Source organism: Polypterus senegalus, chromosome 13 (genome assembly GCF_016835505.1).
Source record: "Polypterus senegalus isolate Bchr_013 chromosome 13, ASM1683550v1, whole genome shotgun sequence".
NCBI lineage: Eukaryota > Metazoa > Chordata > Cladistia > Polypteriformes > Polypteridae > Polypterus > Polypterus senegalus.
The window spans coordinates 116,033,792-116,050,004 of record NC_053166.1 but is presented as its reverse complement, the minus strand read 5'-3'; the positions used below and the strand labels follow the sequence as shown (position 1 = coordinate 116,050,004).

General features: G+C 34.9%; 1 protein-coding gene across 3 annotated transcripts in view; it reads left to right on the top strand.

Moving 5' to 3' along the window:
- pdlim7 (PDZ and LIM domain 7) overlaps positions 1-15,588 on the top strand; it is a 259,211-nt gene extending 243,623 nt beyond the window's left edge. For all 3 annotated transcript variants that reach the window (XM_039774500.1, XM_039774499.1, XM_039774501.1), the window contains exons 8-11: positions 2,898-3,078; positions 4,878-4,998; positions 5,751-5,866; positions 14,037-15,588. In XM_039774500.1, coding sequence (XP_039630434.1) covers positions 2,898-3,078; positions 4,878-4,998; positions 5,751-5,866; positions 14,037-14,123 — 505 coding nt within the window. In that variant the 3' untranslated portion in view covers positions 14,124-15,588. The remainder of the gene's footprint in view (positions 1-2,897; positions 3,079-4,877; positions 4,999-5,750; positions 5,867-14,036) is intronic.
- The last annotated feature ends 625 nt before the right edge of the window (positions 15,589-16,213 follow it).

Below are 16,213 nucleotides of genomic sequence, written 5' to 3'. Positions count from 1 at the left end.
TCTTTTTTCCCTTATCTACTTGTATGTGAGGTAATGCTTAATTAAAGGGGGTAATTTCAAGGGAAAGTGCAATAGAAAGCATAGATTAGTTTACTTACCTGGGAAGTGTGACAGCTGAAGATAGTGATTGCACATCTATGCAAAGCAGGAACTACTTTCCAAGAAAGTACACAAATCGGGAAGTCACAAGTAATATGGAACTAGCTAAATGTGTGTCATCAATGATGCCTACCCCATCTCAACCACATTAAAAAATAAAGAGGTATTAAAAAGGGAAAACTTCAGGGGTGCAGAATATAATCACAGAAAGGAGGCTAAGATGATGGGACATATCTTAAGTCAGTCTAAAAACCATCACGTATACAGCCATGAGATGAATAGCAGAAGGTGGAAAAAAAGTGAAGAGCAGACCAAAAAAAAAAAACCTAAAAGAACTAGGGCTTGTATGTTTGGCAGTTGTATTAGGACAGGTAACAAAAGTTGATTGTCACAAGTGAAAAGATGTAATAACTAATGCATTTAAAATCATACGTTGCAATTAATAAAGCAATTCTAACAACAACTTAACCAACAATATAAAATATCACAGAACAAATTGGGTTTTCAATGTAAGAAATTTAAAAAATATTAAAATTAAGCTGAAGTGTCTACTTTGTATTTATCAAAAGAATTTAAAAAGTAATAGCAATACTGTACTAGTAAGTTTTTGGTAGAGGATTATGTGAATTGTCCCATAAAAGTTGGAATCCGGTGTAAAATGTAAATAAAAACAGAATATAGTCAATTGCAAATCCCATAAACCCCTATTTTATTCACAGTAGAACATAGAAAATATATCAAATGTTGAAAGTGAGACATTTTACTATTTCTAGAAAATTCTTAGCTTAGTTTGAATTTGATGACATGTCTCAAAAAGTTGAGATAGAGGAAACAAAAGGCTGGAAAAGTAAGTGGTACAAAAAAAAAGCTGGATGAGCATTTTCCAACTACTGTAATTAGGTGAATTGGCAACAGGTCAGTTACATGATTGGGTATGAAAAGAGCATCTTACAGAGGCTGGGTCTCTCAGAAGTAAAGATGGGCAGAGGTTCACCAATCTGCAAAAACACTGCATCTACAAATTGTGGAACAATTTCATAATAATGTTCCTCAACATAAAATTGCAAAGACTTTAAATGTCTCATCATCTGCATTATGTATTATCATCAAAAGATTCCAAGAATCTAGAGAAATCTCTGTGCGCAAGTAACATGGACGAAAATCAATATTGGATGCCTGTGATCTTCAGGCCCTCAGGCGGCACTGCATTAAAACCAGGCATGATTCTGTCATGAAGATCACTGAATCAGATCAGGAACACTTCCAGAAATCATGGTCTGTGAACATAGTTGGCCATGCCATCCAAAAATGCAGGTTAAAGCTTTATCATACAAAGAGGAAGCCATATATGAACATGATCCAGAAATGCTGCCTTCTTCTCTTGGACAAAATTCAATTAAAATGGGCCGAGACAAAGTAGAAAATGGTCTGTGGTCAGACAAATCGAAGATGGAAGCCACATCCTCCGGACTATTATCTGTTATCAGCACTCAGTTCAAAAGCCTGTATCTGCGATGTTATATGGGTGCATTAGTGCCCGTGGAATTGGCAGCTTGCACATCTGGAAAGGCATCATCAATGCTGGAAAGTACTGCATATACAGGTTTTAGAGCAACATATGATCCCATCCAGACAACTCTTTTTCTGGGAAGACCTTGCATATTTCAGCAAGATGATGCTAAACTGCATACTGCCTCTATTACAACAGTATGGCTTTGTAGTAGATGAGTCCCTGTGCTGAACTGGCTGGCCTGCAGTCCAGACCATTCACCAATTGAATACATTTGGCGCTTCATGAAACGAAAAATACGACAAAGATGACCCAGGACTGTTGAGCAGCTAGAATCCTATATCATACAAGAATGGCACAAAATTCCTCTCCCAAAAGTCCAGCAAATGGTCTCCTCAGTTCCCAGATGTTTATTGACTGTTGGGATGCTACACAGTGTTCAACATGGGCCTGGCCCAAATTTTTTGAGATGTGTTGCTGCCATCAAATTCAACATGATCTTATTCTTTTCGTAAAATGGTACATTTTCACACTTTCAGCATTTGATATATATTCTGTATTATATTGTGAATAAAGTATGGGTTTATGAGATTTACAAATCATTGCATTCTGTTTTTATTTACATTTTACTAAGCATCCCAGCTCTTTTAGAATTGTGGTTGTACATTCCAGTGCTCACATTCCATTGTATAGCATAGTACTTCACACATATACAAATCTATTACTTTATTCAAATGCTTGTTTTTATTTGAAAATTAAGATGATTATTAAAAAAAATAACTATTAAATATTACAATAATAATAATGATCTTAGAATAGAATGACTGTTTCATTACATGACTACCTGTGTTACCCCCACTTATATACCTATTAAAACAAGTAATCATTAGCATTTTAGAACATGGTGTTTTTAAAATTATATATTATCTGGAAATAATAAATGTAAAGGTGAAGTAGTGAAACTGGTTGTTTTTGTCATATACCATTCGTGCTGTCTTTAAAAAGAACTGAAGTTAAAGAGTAATCTTGGCAAGAAATTTCATTTGCTAGTAAAGAAACTCGGGTTGTTTCAGTGCTGGATTGCACCTGCTGCAAAGTCAAATTTATACACTTTTAGCCTTATTGCCCTCTCAGTAAACAATAAGTATACAAAATAAAATGGAATCCTGTCTGCTTATTGCTACATTCTGAGATCCTCTCCATATTTATGTGTAGTCACAATGGCTATTAATTTCTTTGTGCTTAGCCCTGAGTCAATTTATATTATGTTCCTCTTACATTTATGTAGGGGTCGTTACCTGGTAGCATTAGGTCGTTCATGGCACCCAGAAGAGTTCACCTGCTGCCAGTGTAAGGCTGTTTTGGAGGAAGGAGGATTCTTTGAGGAGAGAGGTTCTATCTACTGCACCAAATGTTATGATAGCCGCTATGCACCCAACTGTGCTAAATGCAAGAAGATAATCACAGGGGTAAGTATTTCTGAATATTTCTGTATACACAGTATGAGATAAAAATAATGTAAACAGTTTAAAAAATGTGAAATATGAAGAGACAAAAAACATTTTACACAACCCATACATCACAAATACATTAACTTTTGCTTTTTAACCAGCCATTGAAAGCTAGTGTTAATTCATTTGATAAATAACAATGATATATGCCTTTGTTATCAATCTAATGAACAATTAAAAGTGAAAATATTTCTTTGAAAATACAAAGTTAGAGTCAATAAGCTACTTCTGTTTTTTAATAATTTTATTGTTTTTTTCTGCATTATGTTGTTTCCATTATTTGTTAAAATTATTGTATTTACCCATTGGTGGCTGAGGGTTATTGGGAATTTTGTTTGAACAGTTTGATACTTTTTTAGTGAGTTTAATGAGGGTTAGTACTATTTAACCGTTTTACCTAACGAAAGACAAAATATGTATTTTATGTATCTTTTTTATTTTAATAACAAAAAAGGATAAAAAAAGTCAAAGAAACAATTAACGGCAGCAACATTTTGTGTCCCCTAAAAACATGAAGACATCTGTGTTATCGAAGTTTAACATAAACTCAGACACATTCAGTGATGTTTAAAAAATTTAAAATACAATGAAAGTTAACACCACACTTAAAAATAAAACATCCATCCATTTTCCTAACCCAGTTATCCAGGGCAGGGTCATAGGGAATCTGAGGCCTATCTCGGCGATCATTGAGCGCAAGGCAAGATCAACAGCTTTACAGGGCAGCAGTCCATCACAGGGTAAAATAAAAGATTGGAAATCAAATATTTTGATTGGTAAAAGGCTCATGAAAGCTATTTTTGTTTGTTTTAAGCATTAGATTAGCAATAGTATTTCCCCCACTTATGCAGATTGGCTAGAAATCTCATTTGATTTAAATGAAATAGACACCTCACCATGTTATGTATAATCTTCATGCCATGCTCACTTGTACTGATGAGTTGAAAGTCCTCCATAATGTGCAGTACATCGAAGTTGTTTTTGGTATTGTTTGTGCCTGCTATATGGCTACAAGCATATTGCTTACTATGTGACATAGAAATAAGAAACACAGTCAGGCCAAACCCATTAGACATCATGCTTCCCATTCAAGTACAACCCCATGCAGGTATATAGATTTTTACAATTCGCAATGTATAGTTTTCATTCTAATAATGTTTACATACAGTAATTTCTAGTACTAATCCAAAGGTGAGTCTAGGCTTCAGCTAAAAAAGAAAGATTGTATGTGTTTGTTTCAGCTTTAGATCTTCAACAAGTGCCTAATTTGCCTTTCATCATCATTTTGTATTGTGATGCAAAATTTGTGTCCCCAAAGGAAATACTACCTAGTGTGTTTACATTCTGAGCTGCACGTATTCTTTATAAATTCTCGAAGGGTGGTGTGGAGGCAAAATGGTTAGTGCTGTGTTCTCTTTTGCCAATCCAGATACCTGAGCTTCAAATCTTGGCTGAGTCAAAAATGTATTTCACACATTATCTTTTTTATGTTTACATGGGTTTCCTTCTGCCTGCCAAATACATAATTAATGGCCTGAAAAGCCACACTGTGTGCATACGTGAGTTCTATAATGGTTAACATTTCAACCCATTGGTTCCTTCCTTATGGTCAGTGCCATAAATGCTTCCATTCCCCAGAAAATAATAGAATAAGAAAGGATCAGTAAATTATATGTGGATGGATAATTTTTTTTTAATATAATCTATTTTCAGACCCATGCTACATTCATGAAGCAAATTCTGTTATTGTTTTCCAGGAAATCATGCATGCTTTGAAGATGACTTGGCATGTTCAATGTTTTGTATGTGCTGCATGCAAAACCCCGATAAGAAACAATGCTTTCTATATGGAGGAAGGAGAACCATATTGTGAGAAAGGTATGCATACGTATGTTAGCACAGTAACATATGTATATATTAAAACTTTCTGACTTTACACATGGTTAAATATTTTATTTCTGATATCTGAGGTCCTTGTGTGTAGATGTGTGTTTCTAAATAGTACAGATAATATGCTATATTTCCTGTAGTACATATCAGTGGTTTCTTAAGCAGAGTGTCTTGCATATCTGACTCCTCTACACATTAGAAACTGAAATATAAAAACTGTGTGTACAATCTTGACTACTGTTAGCTACTAATAAATCACTTCTTAAAAGTTACAATGAAACCAACAGCATTCTTACAGATTAAATGTAGGGTGTGTGTTATATAGCTTTAGAGAACCATTAAAAATGTGTAACGGAATTGAAATTGGTATTTTTAAAAATGCAAACAATCATACAAACAAACATAGAAACAAGAACTGGACAATCTCTAAAGTGGCAGAGGAGCAAGTTGAGATTAGAAAAAACACCAAATATACTTTCAAATAATCCATCAAGATCTGGACAGTTTTTACCAATTGCAAACATAATTACCCATATACAACTACAAAAGCACAAACCAATTAAATCATTATATTTGGTTACTTGGGTCATTTTTTTTATAAGGTTGTAATGTTTTCCATTACATAAACCAATCTCAGCCTACACTGTGGTTTACTTTGGGACTTAGTTGAATTTCATCTCTTTCTTTCAAAATGATATTGCACATAAATGTATACTCTTTGTGGTGTTAATTTTTTACAGACTATGAGAAGATGTTTGGCACAAAATGTCATGGCTGTGACTTCAAGATAGATGCTGGTGACCGTTTCCTCGAGGCTTTGGGCTACAGTTGGCATGACACCTGTTTTGTATGCGCTGTAAGCATGTGAATTTGAGGTTTCCTCAGATTTTACTTAATACCTTGTGGTTTTTCTATTTTTTTTCTTTAAACGGCAAACAAATCTTAAACTTTAAATAAATTAAAAATGATTTCTTCAGACTGTTTTTGTGAAATAGACAGGCACAAAAACTATTCTGTTTAATCATTAGCTTACTCATTCTAACAAATGACATATGCAGTTTAAATCTGTTTATCACAAATGAGTTTTTTCCAGTCATTTTTAATAATGCTTGTACCTACTCCCTTAATTTGATTTGCTACTTGTTTTTTTGTTTTTAAAACAAAAATAGTTATACATTTGTAATAACTGTAATCTAATCAAAATCTCATTAATGTTAATATTTCCTGAGTTTAATAACTGTGGAAGACGGCCATAGAGCCCTAATCCCCAGACACAACTGACATGCACACACAGTCATGGTTTCAAATAAAGGTTTTCATTCTTCCAATACCTTTCTGACTAAGACAAAACACAATCAACTCCTCTTCCTCCCACAAGTGATGCCTTGTTCTTCCCAGCTCTGACTTGCAGAATGAGGTCAAGTGGCTCCTTTTATCTTTTACTCGGGAATACTTCTTGTGCCACAGCATAGCCCGACAGAAGTACTTGTGCATGGATTAAATTACTGTATACTAATCCAGAAGCTTCAGTTTGCATCAATAACATTTGCTCAGACTACTTTAAACTAGAACGTGGCACAAGACAAGGATGCCCTTTGTCACCACTGCTGTTTGCAATTGCCATTGAACCACTGGCAATACATTGTCGAAATACTGATCAGATAAAGGGGATTAGCAGAGAAGGACTGGAACAGAAAATCTCATTATATGCAGATGACATGGTACTGTATATATCGGACCCAGGAAATTCTGTGCCTGCAGTCTTAGCAGCACTCACAGAATTTCAAAAGCTCTCTGGTCTCAGAATTAATCTGAATAAAAGTGTACTCTTTCCGGTGAATTCTCAAGCATATAATATTAGATTAGACACCCTACCTTTTATCATTGCAGAACAGTTTAAATACCTCGGGGTAAACATAAAGTTCTATATCAACAAAATTTCGTCGTCTGCATGGAAAAAATTAAACAAGACTTGCATAGATGGTCAACCCTTCATCTCACACTAGCTGGAAGAATTAACACTGTTAAGATGAATATTCTTCCTAAGCTCCTTTTTTTATTTCAAAACATACCAATATACATTAATAAATCGTTCTTTAAGCAATTAGATTCAACAATAACCTCATTTATTTGGAATTCTAAACATCCACGCATCAAAAGAGCGACCCTACAAAGGCAGAAGGCGGCATGGCTCTACCTAACTTCCAGTTTTATTACTGGGCCAAATATACAGTCGATAAGAACCTGGACACAAATAGAAGAACATACACAGGCATGGACCGCAATAGAAGTAAAATCCTGCAGTACTTCTTTGTATTCCCTGCTCTGCGCTCCAATAAACACACGTTATCGGCAATACACTAATAACCCAATTGTGCTCCACTCACTTAGAATCTGGAACCAATGTAGAAAGCATTTTAAGACGGAGAAGCTTCTTTCTGTGGCACCCTGCAAAAGAACCACCTCTTTCAACCCTCACAAACATATGCAGTTTTAATATCTGGAAAAAATTTGGAATTAACTTGCTTAGAGATCTTTATATAGACAACGTCTTTGCATCCTATGAACAATTACATTCCAAATTTAACATTCCAGCTACAAATTTCTTTCACTATCTTCAAATCAGGAACTTTGTTAAACAGAACCTTCCAGATTTTCCTCATCTTGCACCCTCATCCACGCTGGAAAAATAATGCTCAATTTTGAGGAATTAGACTCCATCTCTACAATATATAAAATCATTTTACAATCCCTTCCTTTCAAAGATCCAAGAGGACACTGGGAAAAAGACCTCTCAATTAATATATCAGAAAAGGAGTGGAAAGTAGCAATGCAGAGAATTCACTCAAGCTCCATATGCAAAGCATACAATTATACAACTCAAAATTATATATCGAGCACATCTGTCTCGACTAAAACTCTCCAAAATGTTTCCAGGGCATGATCCAACCTGCGAACGTTGCAACCAAGCCCCAGCCTCACTAGGTCACATGTTCTGGGCCTGCACCAAATTAACATTATTCTGGACAAAAATTTTTAATTACCTCTCAGACAGCCTTGGACTCACAATCCCTCCTAACCCATTAACAGCTGTGTTTGGGGTTCTTCCAGAGGGTCTTAAAGTGGAGAAGGACAAACAAATTATGATTGCATTCACTACACTGTTGGCACGCAGACTTATTCTGATAAACTGGAAGAACCCAAACTCTCCTCTTTAAGTCAGTGGGAAACTGATGTGTTATACTATTTAAAATTGGAAAAAATCAAATACTCAGTTAGAGGATCTGTACAGACTTTTTTCAAAACATGGCAGGATCTAATCAGTAATATTTTAAAATAAGTTTATAAAGCACAGAGAATTTATTAATTTAGGTATTTTTACAAGCCTTAAATTTTACACCGTTTAGCTTGCTCTCTCTCTCAAGGGTGGGGATCGATCTGTTCTTAACATAATTCTTTTTTTTGTAAAAACTTGATTGCTATGTATTGATTGTAATAAAATTAATAAATAAATTAAAAAAAAAAAAAAAAGAAGTACTTCTAGGTCAATTGGAAGTTCCCTAAAACAGTGAGCACAGCTCCCTGTAGCACCCATGGATCTCAGCAGGGCTGCCTTACTGCACTACAAGTCCCATAACTCATTGTGGTATCAGAATGGGTCCTGGAACTCAAGAATGCTGCCATCTAGTGGGTTAGGGATGGCATATAGTTTTGAAACAAAGTTTCCCTCCATCGTCACATTGTCCTCCCAGCTGATTAATGGAAAGGCACCAGTCCCGGCCGGGACAACCATCCATTTCTGTGATCCATTACATAAGGAACACTTTTTAATCAGAATATAGCATCAAGTCAATAAAACTTTTGGGATATTGATCTGATCAGTTAAGTAGTAGAGGGGGTTGTTAAACAGTTTCAGCTGCTTTGGTGTTAATGAAATTAATAACAGTTGCACTAGAGGGGCAACAATGAGACAACCCCCAAAACATGCAGAGTATGCAGGCAGTTCCTGGAGGACAAAGGAATTGATCCCATTGACTGGCCCCTGTGCTCGCCTGACCTAAATCCAATAGAACACCTCTGGGACATTATGTTTCGGTCCATCCGACGCTACCATGTTGCACCTCAGACTGTCCAGGAGCTCAGTGATGCCCTGGTCCAAATCTGGGAGGAGATCTCCCAGGACACCATCTGTGTCTAATTAGGAGCATGCCCCGACATTGTCAGGCATGCATACAAGCACGTGGGGGCCATACAAGCTACTGAGTACTATTTTGAGTTGCTGCAATGAAATTTCAGCAAAACTGCTGCATCATTTTTTCACTTTGATTTTTGCGGTGTCTTAGAATTAAGCCCTCTGTAGGTTGATAAATTTCATTTCTATTAAACGATGTGGCATCCTTTTGTTCCTAACACATTACCCAGTTTATATCAGTATAGATATCCAGCGTGATTTTTTTACCCATGGAGATCTGATGTGTTTTCAAATCATCCTTTAATTTTTTTTGAGCAGTTTATTTGTTGTTACATATTTAATTCTTTAAGAATAAATTGTATTTATTAATAGATCAGTAGATATTTGTAGGTCTCTGATTCCACCTACTTTTCAAAAACATGATTTTGGGTGTATTGGCAACTTGTAATTAGCCCAGTTGTAACATATTCATTAACATACCCAATAAAGAACTAGCCTGTTGTTCAGGGTTTCCTGTTGCCTTGTGCCTGATGCTGCCAGGATTGACTCCAGTTTCCATGACACTATACAGAGAATTAAGGTTCAAGAAATTATTGCATGAAGATAACATATGTTTTTTTGTTTTCTTCTCCAGATTTTTTAGAGTCACAAATTTGTTTCCATTGTTATCATTCCTATGAGAAAGCAACCTAACTCTGCTTAAGCAGTCCTCAGTATAAATAAAATATTAGATAATTTTAAACTAACTTTGAGTGAATAAAGTTAATACAGCAAATGGACTTCATGGAACATAAATCATTTTAAATGTTTTTATTTTTTTCTGTTCCCACAAATTGTAGTAAACATTATGCTTTTGTAGTAAGCTTTCTAAGTATAAAAAGAGTATGAACATGCATGAACAGAAAAATGTAAATCATTGAATACATGCATGTTTGAAAATTGTTAACAGATTTGACAGTAATAAACTAAATGACAGACTTTATTGTTTAAAAGTGATAAAACTTAGTAAATTGTGAGAAGGTTTTACGTGGCCACACTTTTCAATGGTGCTTATTTCTGCTAATGTTCAGAAAAGTGTTTCATCACTGACACACTATTACATTGATAGATGTAAGATAGATACTTTCTTTACTTGTCTGTATTATTATTTTGCAAAGGGAAGACAGTTTTCTGAGCATATTCCAAAAAGACCAACATAGCTTCAGTAAAGATAAAATATTTCATCTTATCAGGCATTTAATTAACAACAGTATTAAAAAAGAAATGCAAAATGTGAACACAAGGAATGGCGTAATCTGAAAACAGTGCAAAAAACAAAAAATATATAGAAAAATATCAATATTTTAATGTTTTCACTGTGTAATACATAAACTTTTTTATATACTTCTTCTTTAAAAAAAAAAGTACCACACAACCTAGTTAACTTCAGCTACAGACTACATGAACTCTTCTTCTTCTTCTGACTGTTATAACAAATTTGATAATTGGTTTCTGATTTTAAAGCAACTTGGTTGTGCAGTGATTTGTGTAGCTGTTTCACAGTTCCAGAAAAGTGGGTTGATTCTTAGCCCATATCTCACTGTCTGTGTGCAGCTCACATACTTTTCCCTAATGCTGCAGTATTCCTCCCTTAATCCAAAGACATGTTGACTGAAAAATTGGTGACTGCAAACTTGCTTAGAATGAGGGAGTTTTGAGGCATGTGTGAGTGCAAACTGTGATGAAAGGGTGCATAAAGTAGGGCTGCCTCAACGTCTTAACACCCAGGACAGTTTTCACCTTCCTTTGACACTAGACTGGGATAACAGGACTCATGAAATTAATGGATGGATAAACTTTTCCAAGTCAATCAACTTTAAAACTAAATCTCTTCAGTTATTTTAATAGAATAATTTGAAAATAGTTTCTGTTTCCTACTCCTCATTGCACAATTTGAAATAAATACTGAACTCTTTGCCAATTTAGTATAAAAATCTTTTAAAGCTACCTTTGTTCAGACTCCAACCTGTATTTGTGATTACTAATAGCTGACAAACTTATAAATAAACAAAACTGATGGTGTGTGTCTGTGGAAGTGATAAAAGAAAGTTACATGTTAAACTTTTATGAGGGTGTTCAGAAATGCGGTGGCCATTTTATTTAAGGAGAAAGGGAGAACATCTGAAGTCATCCGGTTTGGTGAACCGAATTGTTAGAGGCAGAGTTAAAGTCATGTTTGAAGTTCAGAGTTGTTGGATAGGACATAGCATGACCAGATTGGCATTTCTAAAGATACTGACCTATTTTGACTAACAGAAATATTCCTTTTGTAACATAACACTATCAAACTTGCTTAGCCTGATTCAGGGCCAACATAACTTAAGCTTATATTGGCAACATCTGGTGAAAGTAAGGAATTAGCAATGGGCAGGGTGCCAGTCCATTACTGGGCGACATCACACAGGGGCAGTTGAGACTCGCAAGGTTTAGATTACTGTACAGGAAAACTCGCATGACATGGCACAAACTCAACAGGGACAACAACTGGTCATGGGATTTTAACCCCAGGACATTAGGTCCATTAAGTAATTGCACCCACAAATTCACCACTCATATTCCTGTTGCACTTAATGAAAAGTAATAACCATATGCATCTTTATAATTGTTTTTATTTCTTGAAAGTCAATTGTCTGTCTTATTTGAAAACAAGTATTTTTTTCTGTCATTAGACAATTAACCTAACAACAATTAACAATATTCTTGAATCTCAAATTGCTTTATTTTCAGATTATTTCATCTTATTACATGGAATCTGTTATAATATGAATCTGTTCTTCAAAACAGAAAACATCATTCTTTATAGAGCTGTTACTTTTTATTGATTTATGAAAAAGTCCTGTTCAACTTGGACTGCTCACAGCTATTTTAATAATTCTTTGAATATGATAGTTGTAACATATAGTTGTAACATCTGTTTCATTTAAAAATTGGAGAACTTATTTCAGTCCCTCATTGATATGTAATGGCACAAGATTAAACGTTAAATTTCCATAATTTATCATGACTGTTTTATCAATGTGAATGTGATAACTGCTGGAGGAGACATTTTTCTTCTCCAGGTACTCATTGTGGCATCATAATAGATTTTCATTTCAACTTTAAAATACTGATATTCTTAACTCAGTGAAGCTCTGCAATGAGCATAAACCAAGATCAAGCCAGACATCAAGTAAAGTGTTGACAATTGTATATGTTTAGCTCCAGAGTGGGAAGTAAAAGTAACTTATACATTTTAAATTAGAAAATGTATATTTGGTTCATCATTTAATTTGTTACATCTTTATTTATATCCTTTCTCATGGGTAAGAGAAAATTTGCACTTTTAAATGCACAAGGGAAAAGCTGGCTATTTCTGATAGCACACAAACACCTTTATTTTCTGATACTTATGAGTCTTGCAGTCTTTCTGTCACTTTTTTGCCTAATTTATAGGTGTAACTAGTGGAACTCTCATATTTGATCTTGCTAAACAACCTCTATAGGTTTCACATGGATCCTAAGACATCACACATTTAAAAGTATCACTGCCAAATACAAGCTGATATATCTATGCATAAATTCCCTATAGAAAGTGTCATTAATGGAACACTTGAACCTGACAACACACACATATCCTGAGGTTTTATATCCACATCTGTTTACAGATTAGCTCCATTCTGTATAGTTGTGCAAAGTCCTGACACCTTTCCCAACTACAGTCTGTGTAGAAATGCCATTGAACCATTATAACAAATTGTATCTATCAGCTACTCTCAATGTATATTATTTCATTGTGCTTTTCTTTCAGTTTTTATTTTAATGACAGTTCAAGTATTGGTCTTTCCCCACACCAGTAAGGAAGAAATTGCAGACAGCTAATAAAAGAGAAAGAAATAATCCTTATGTAGTTTTATAAATGCAGTGTCCAGTTATCTTGGACCTTTAGATAGGACTAACAATTTTGCCAGGGCTATATTTCCCAGCCCATTATCAGCAAACTAAGACATGTTCACGTTTTAAAGTTACTGCAAGAAAAGTAATTTATCATAAAATTTAGCAGTGTTTGAGTAACAGTTTCATACAGGAGTGTACTGTTAACATCATTTTGAAGTTTTTGGTACTCCTCTTAAGCTTATACAGTATTTGTATTTCTCTGTATGGCAAAATAATACATATCCTCCAGTATAAATAGCCTTTCATGCACAACACACCATAATCTTTATCAAGTCAGCAAAATTTACAACTGGTCTACTTATTATTTAAGCCTTTTCTTATGCCAGCTCCATCCATCCACTCTTATTTTGCCCAATCCAGTTATATGGTGGTGGTGATAAGATGGAATTTGTCCTTGCGGTCTACGGCACACATAGTCAGATGGTGTGCTAGGACAAGTTTATGTTGTAGGTACTTGTGAAAGGAAGTCTGAATGTTGAGAATCAGCCCCTAGCGAGAGTTTGCTGCAGCATAGTTGGTGATGTAGGTGGAAAAGAGGAAAATTTCTCTCTGGTGTGGCACCTACTGTCAAACTTTATTCTTGGGCTATAGAGTGAATTTACTTTACACACAAGTTTTAGGTACACTTATTTAGTATGCAGTATTATTATTGTTTGTACCACAATGGTAGTGTTCAGTACAAAAGGTGCAATATCAAATACTATATTGAGAGATGTTAAAGCTTCATGATTAGCTCTGATTACTGTATAAGTATACAGTAAATCATTTTGCAATTCGTTCTGCAGTGATTTTTTTGCTCAGCTCATGAAAAAACCTTTACTCTTATGTTTACATCAGAATGAATGTTTATTCTGTTCTCTAGGTTTGCCAGATGAACTTGGAAGGGAAGACATTTTATTCCAAGAAGGACAAACCTTTATGCAAAACCCATGCTTTTTCTCACGTGTGAATCTGCCTTGAGATCCAGTGGATGGATACAGGTACTTGGGAAAAGAAAACAAGTATGCCAAAACAAAAACAACATTTTTACAACATCATTGCTTTTAACCAGAAATATAAGATTTACTCATAGTTCCAACTACTCTACCCAACCATTTATACTGGTAATAGTTTGTAATCATAACCTGCAAATATTTTTCTGGACACGCACTTTGAGAAACAGGAATTAAAATGAAATTGTGCTCAAGTTCAATAAAATCCTAACCACCTGCAGTGTTCATTTATTATTGTCACCATTTTCTGTTTTTATGTGTGCTAAATCCAGTTTGTTTCTTGAGAGCCTTTGATGCATGTTCATTCCATTTGTGTTCTAACACTGCATCACTTGTTGTGCCGTCTTCAATCATGTTGGGAGTACATAGACGCAGGTATTTAATAGCTTATAAGCTGCAATAAAGAACATTTCATAGAGTGCAACATTCTCTTATTGTTTACATTTATGGATATAATCAAAGCATTGTATTTTACGGATTGATGCTGTTTTCTTTTCTTTCCCCAAGTTTCTAATGTAAAGATAATTAAATTAAAAATGAAAGTTCATTAGAAATGAGTATTTCTACTAGGCTAACCAGTTTTCCAAAGTTGGTAGAAGTTTTATTTCAGTCAAAATAATTACTTATTACTCATTTTAGTTGCTTAATCTTTAAATCACTAGTGTACTGTGGTAGCTCTAACTTATCAAATAATAAAACATTTTAAAATTTCTGACCTTAAAATATTTTTGGTCAACCTGGAGTCAAACTTTGGCTATACTAAGATGTTCAACTTCATGAATACCCATTGAGAAAGACCTGTTGTGGGATTTAAAGATCCTACGTGAATTAAAGGAAAGATCTACAAAACAATATTCCTGGGCAAAATAGGAAATTAGAGTCTTCAAGTGTATTGTCGGACTTTTAGAGAAGGGCAGAGCTCCAGAGAATTTTTTAAACATGCAAGGACTTTTCAGAACCTGTAAGAAACATGCAAGGGGTGTCAGAGTCATTAGTTAAATTTACTTTCCAGTAATGAAACAATGGATACGTGAACCCATGCATGTTTAGTCTAAAGTGTAATGGTCACAGCTTTAAGATTAGTTTAGTGTGCCCTTCTCCACTTCTTGCTATAGTTAAAAATTAGAAGGTGTTTGTTGATATTTGAATGATGCCGTAGCTTGAGCACAGAGAGCCAGGCACATGCTCCTTGATGAAAGCCCCACAGCACCATTTTCTTGGTTGTTTTGCTGTTTGTAAAGCCTTTTTTTTTCCCTTTCTCTTTTCAGTATCACATGTACTGTCTTTAAAATATTTCTTTATCTCTTTGTATGTTAAATGCATATAATGTTTCTACAGATATGTCTATGTGAAAGATAAAAAAAATCTAATTGTTAGAGATTTTAAACAGGCAAATAAACTTTGTTACATCACTGGATATAAGACATTGTGTGTTTTACTTAATCTTTTGTTTATAGTGGAACATAACATAAATCTGTATGTTGTTTTAAATGGTCTTGAGTGCATATTATTATATATGGCTCTTGTATATCTCTCTATTATATAAAAAAAAATCTTGGGTCAAGGTGTGATTTTCTCAGAGACACTTTAACGTCCCGTGAGACAAGGAGGACTGCTGCTGTACAGGCTTTTAAATGTTCAAAGTGCAGCGTGAAAAACAGAACATGCAGTACGGCACAAGCAGCAGCAGCAGCAAGCCAGCTGATCAAGCATAGAGGAGGTAAAAAAATCTTTTTGTTTCCCATTGTATTGCCGATTAAGAGGGGGTTACGGAGGAGTGACTGCATCTCCATGGGGTGGCATGTAGCACAGGTTGGGGGGTGAGGGTGTTAATGTCGGATTTGTTGGCGAGTGAAGCGAGCAGGGGGCAAAGCTCCCTAGTAAAACTATAGAAACAAAACCACAGTTTTAGCAACAGGTTAAGCGTTTGTTTTTAAATTTCCTTTAGATACACGTTAAAAGTCATAGATAACTACAAATACAGCCCGATTCCTAACTTATCTTCTGAAATGGGACCCCTCAAAAGTGTATTTTTCTGAGAGTGTTT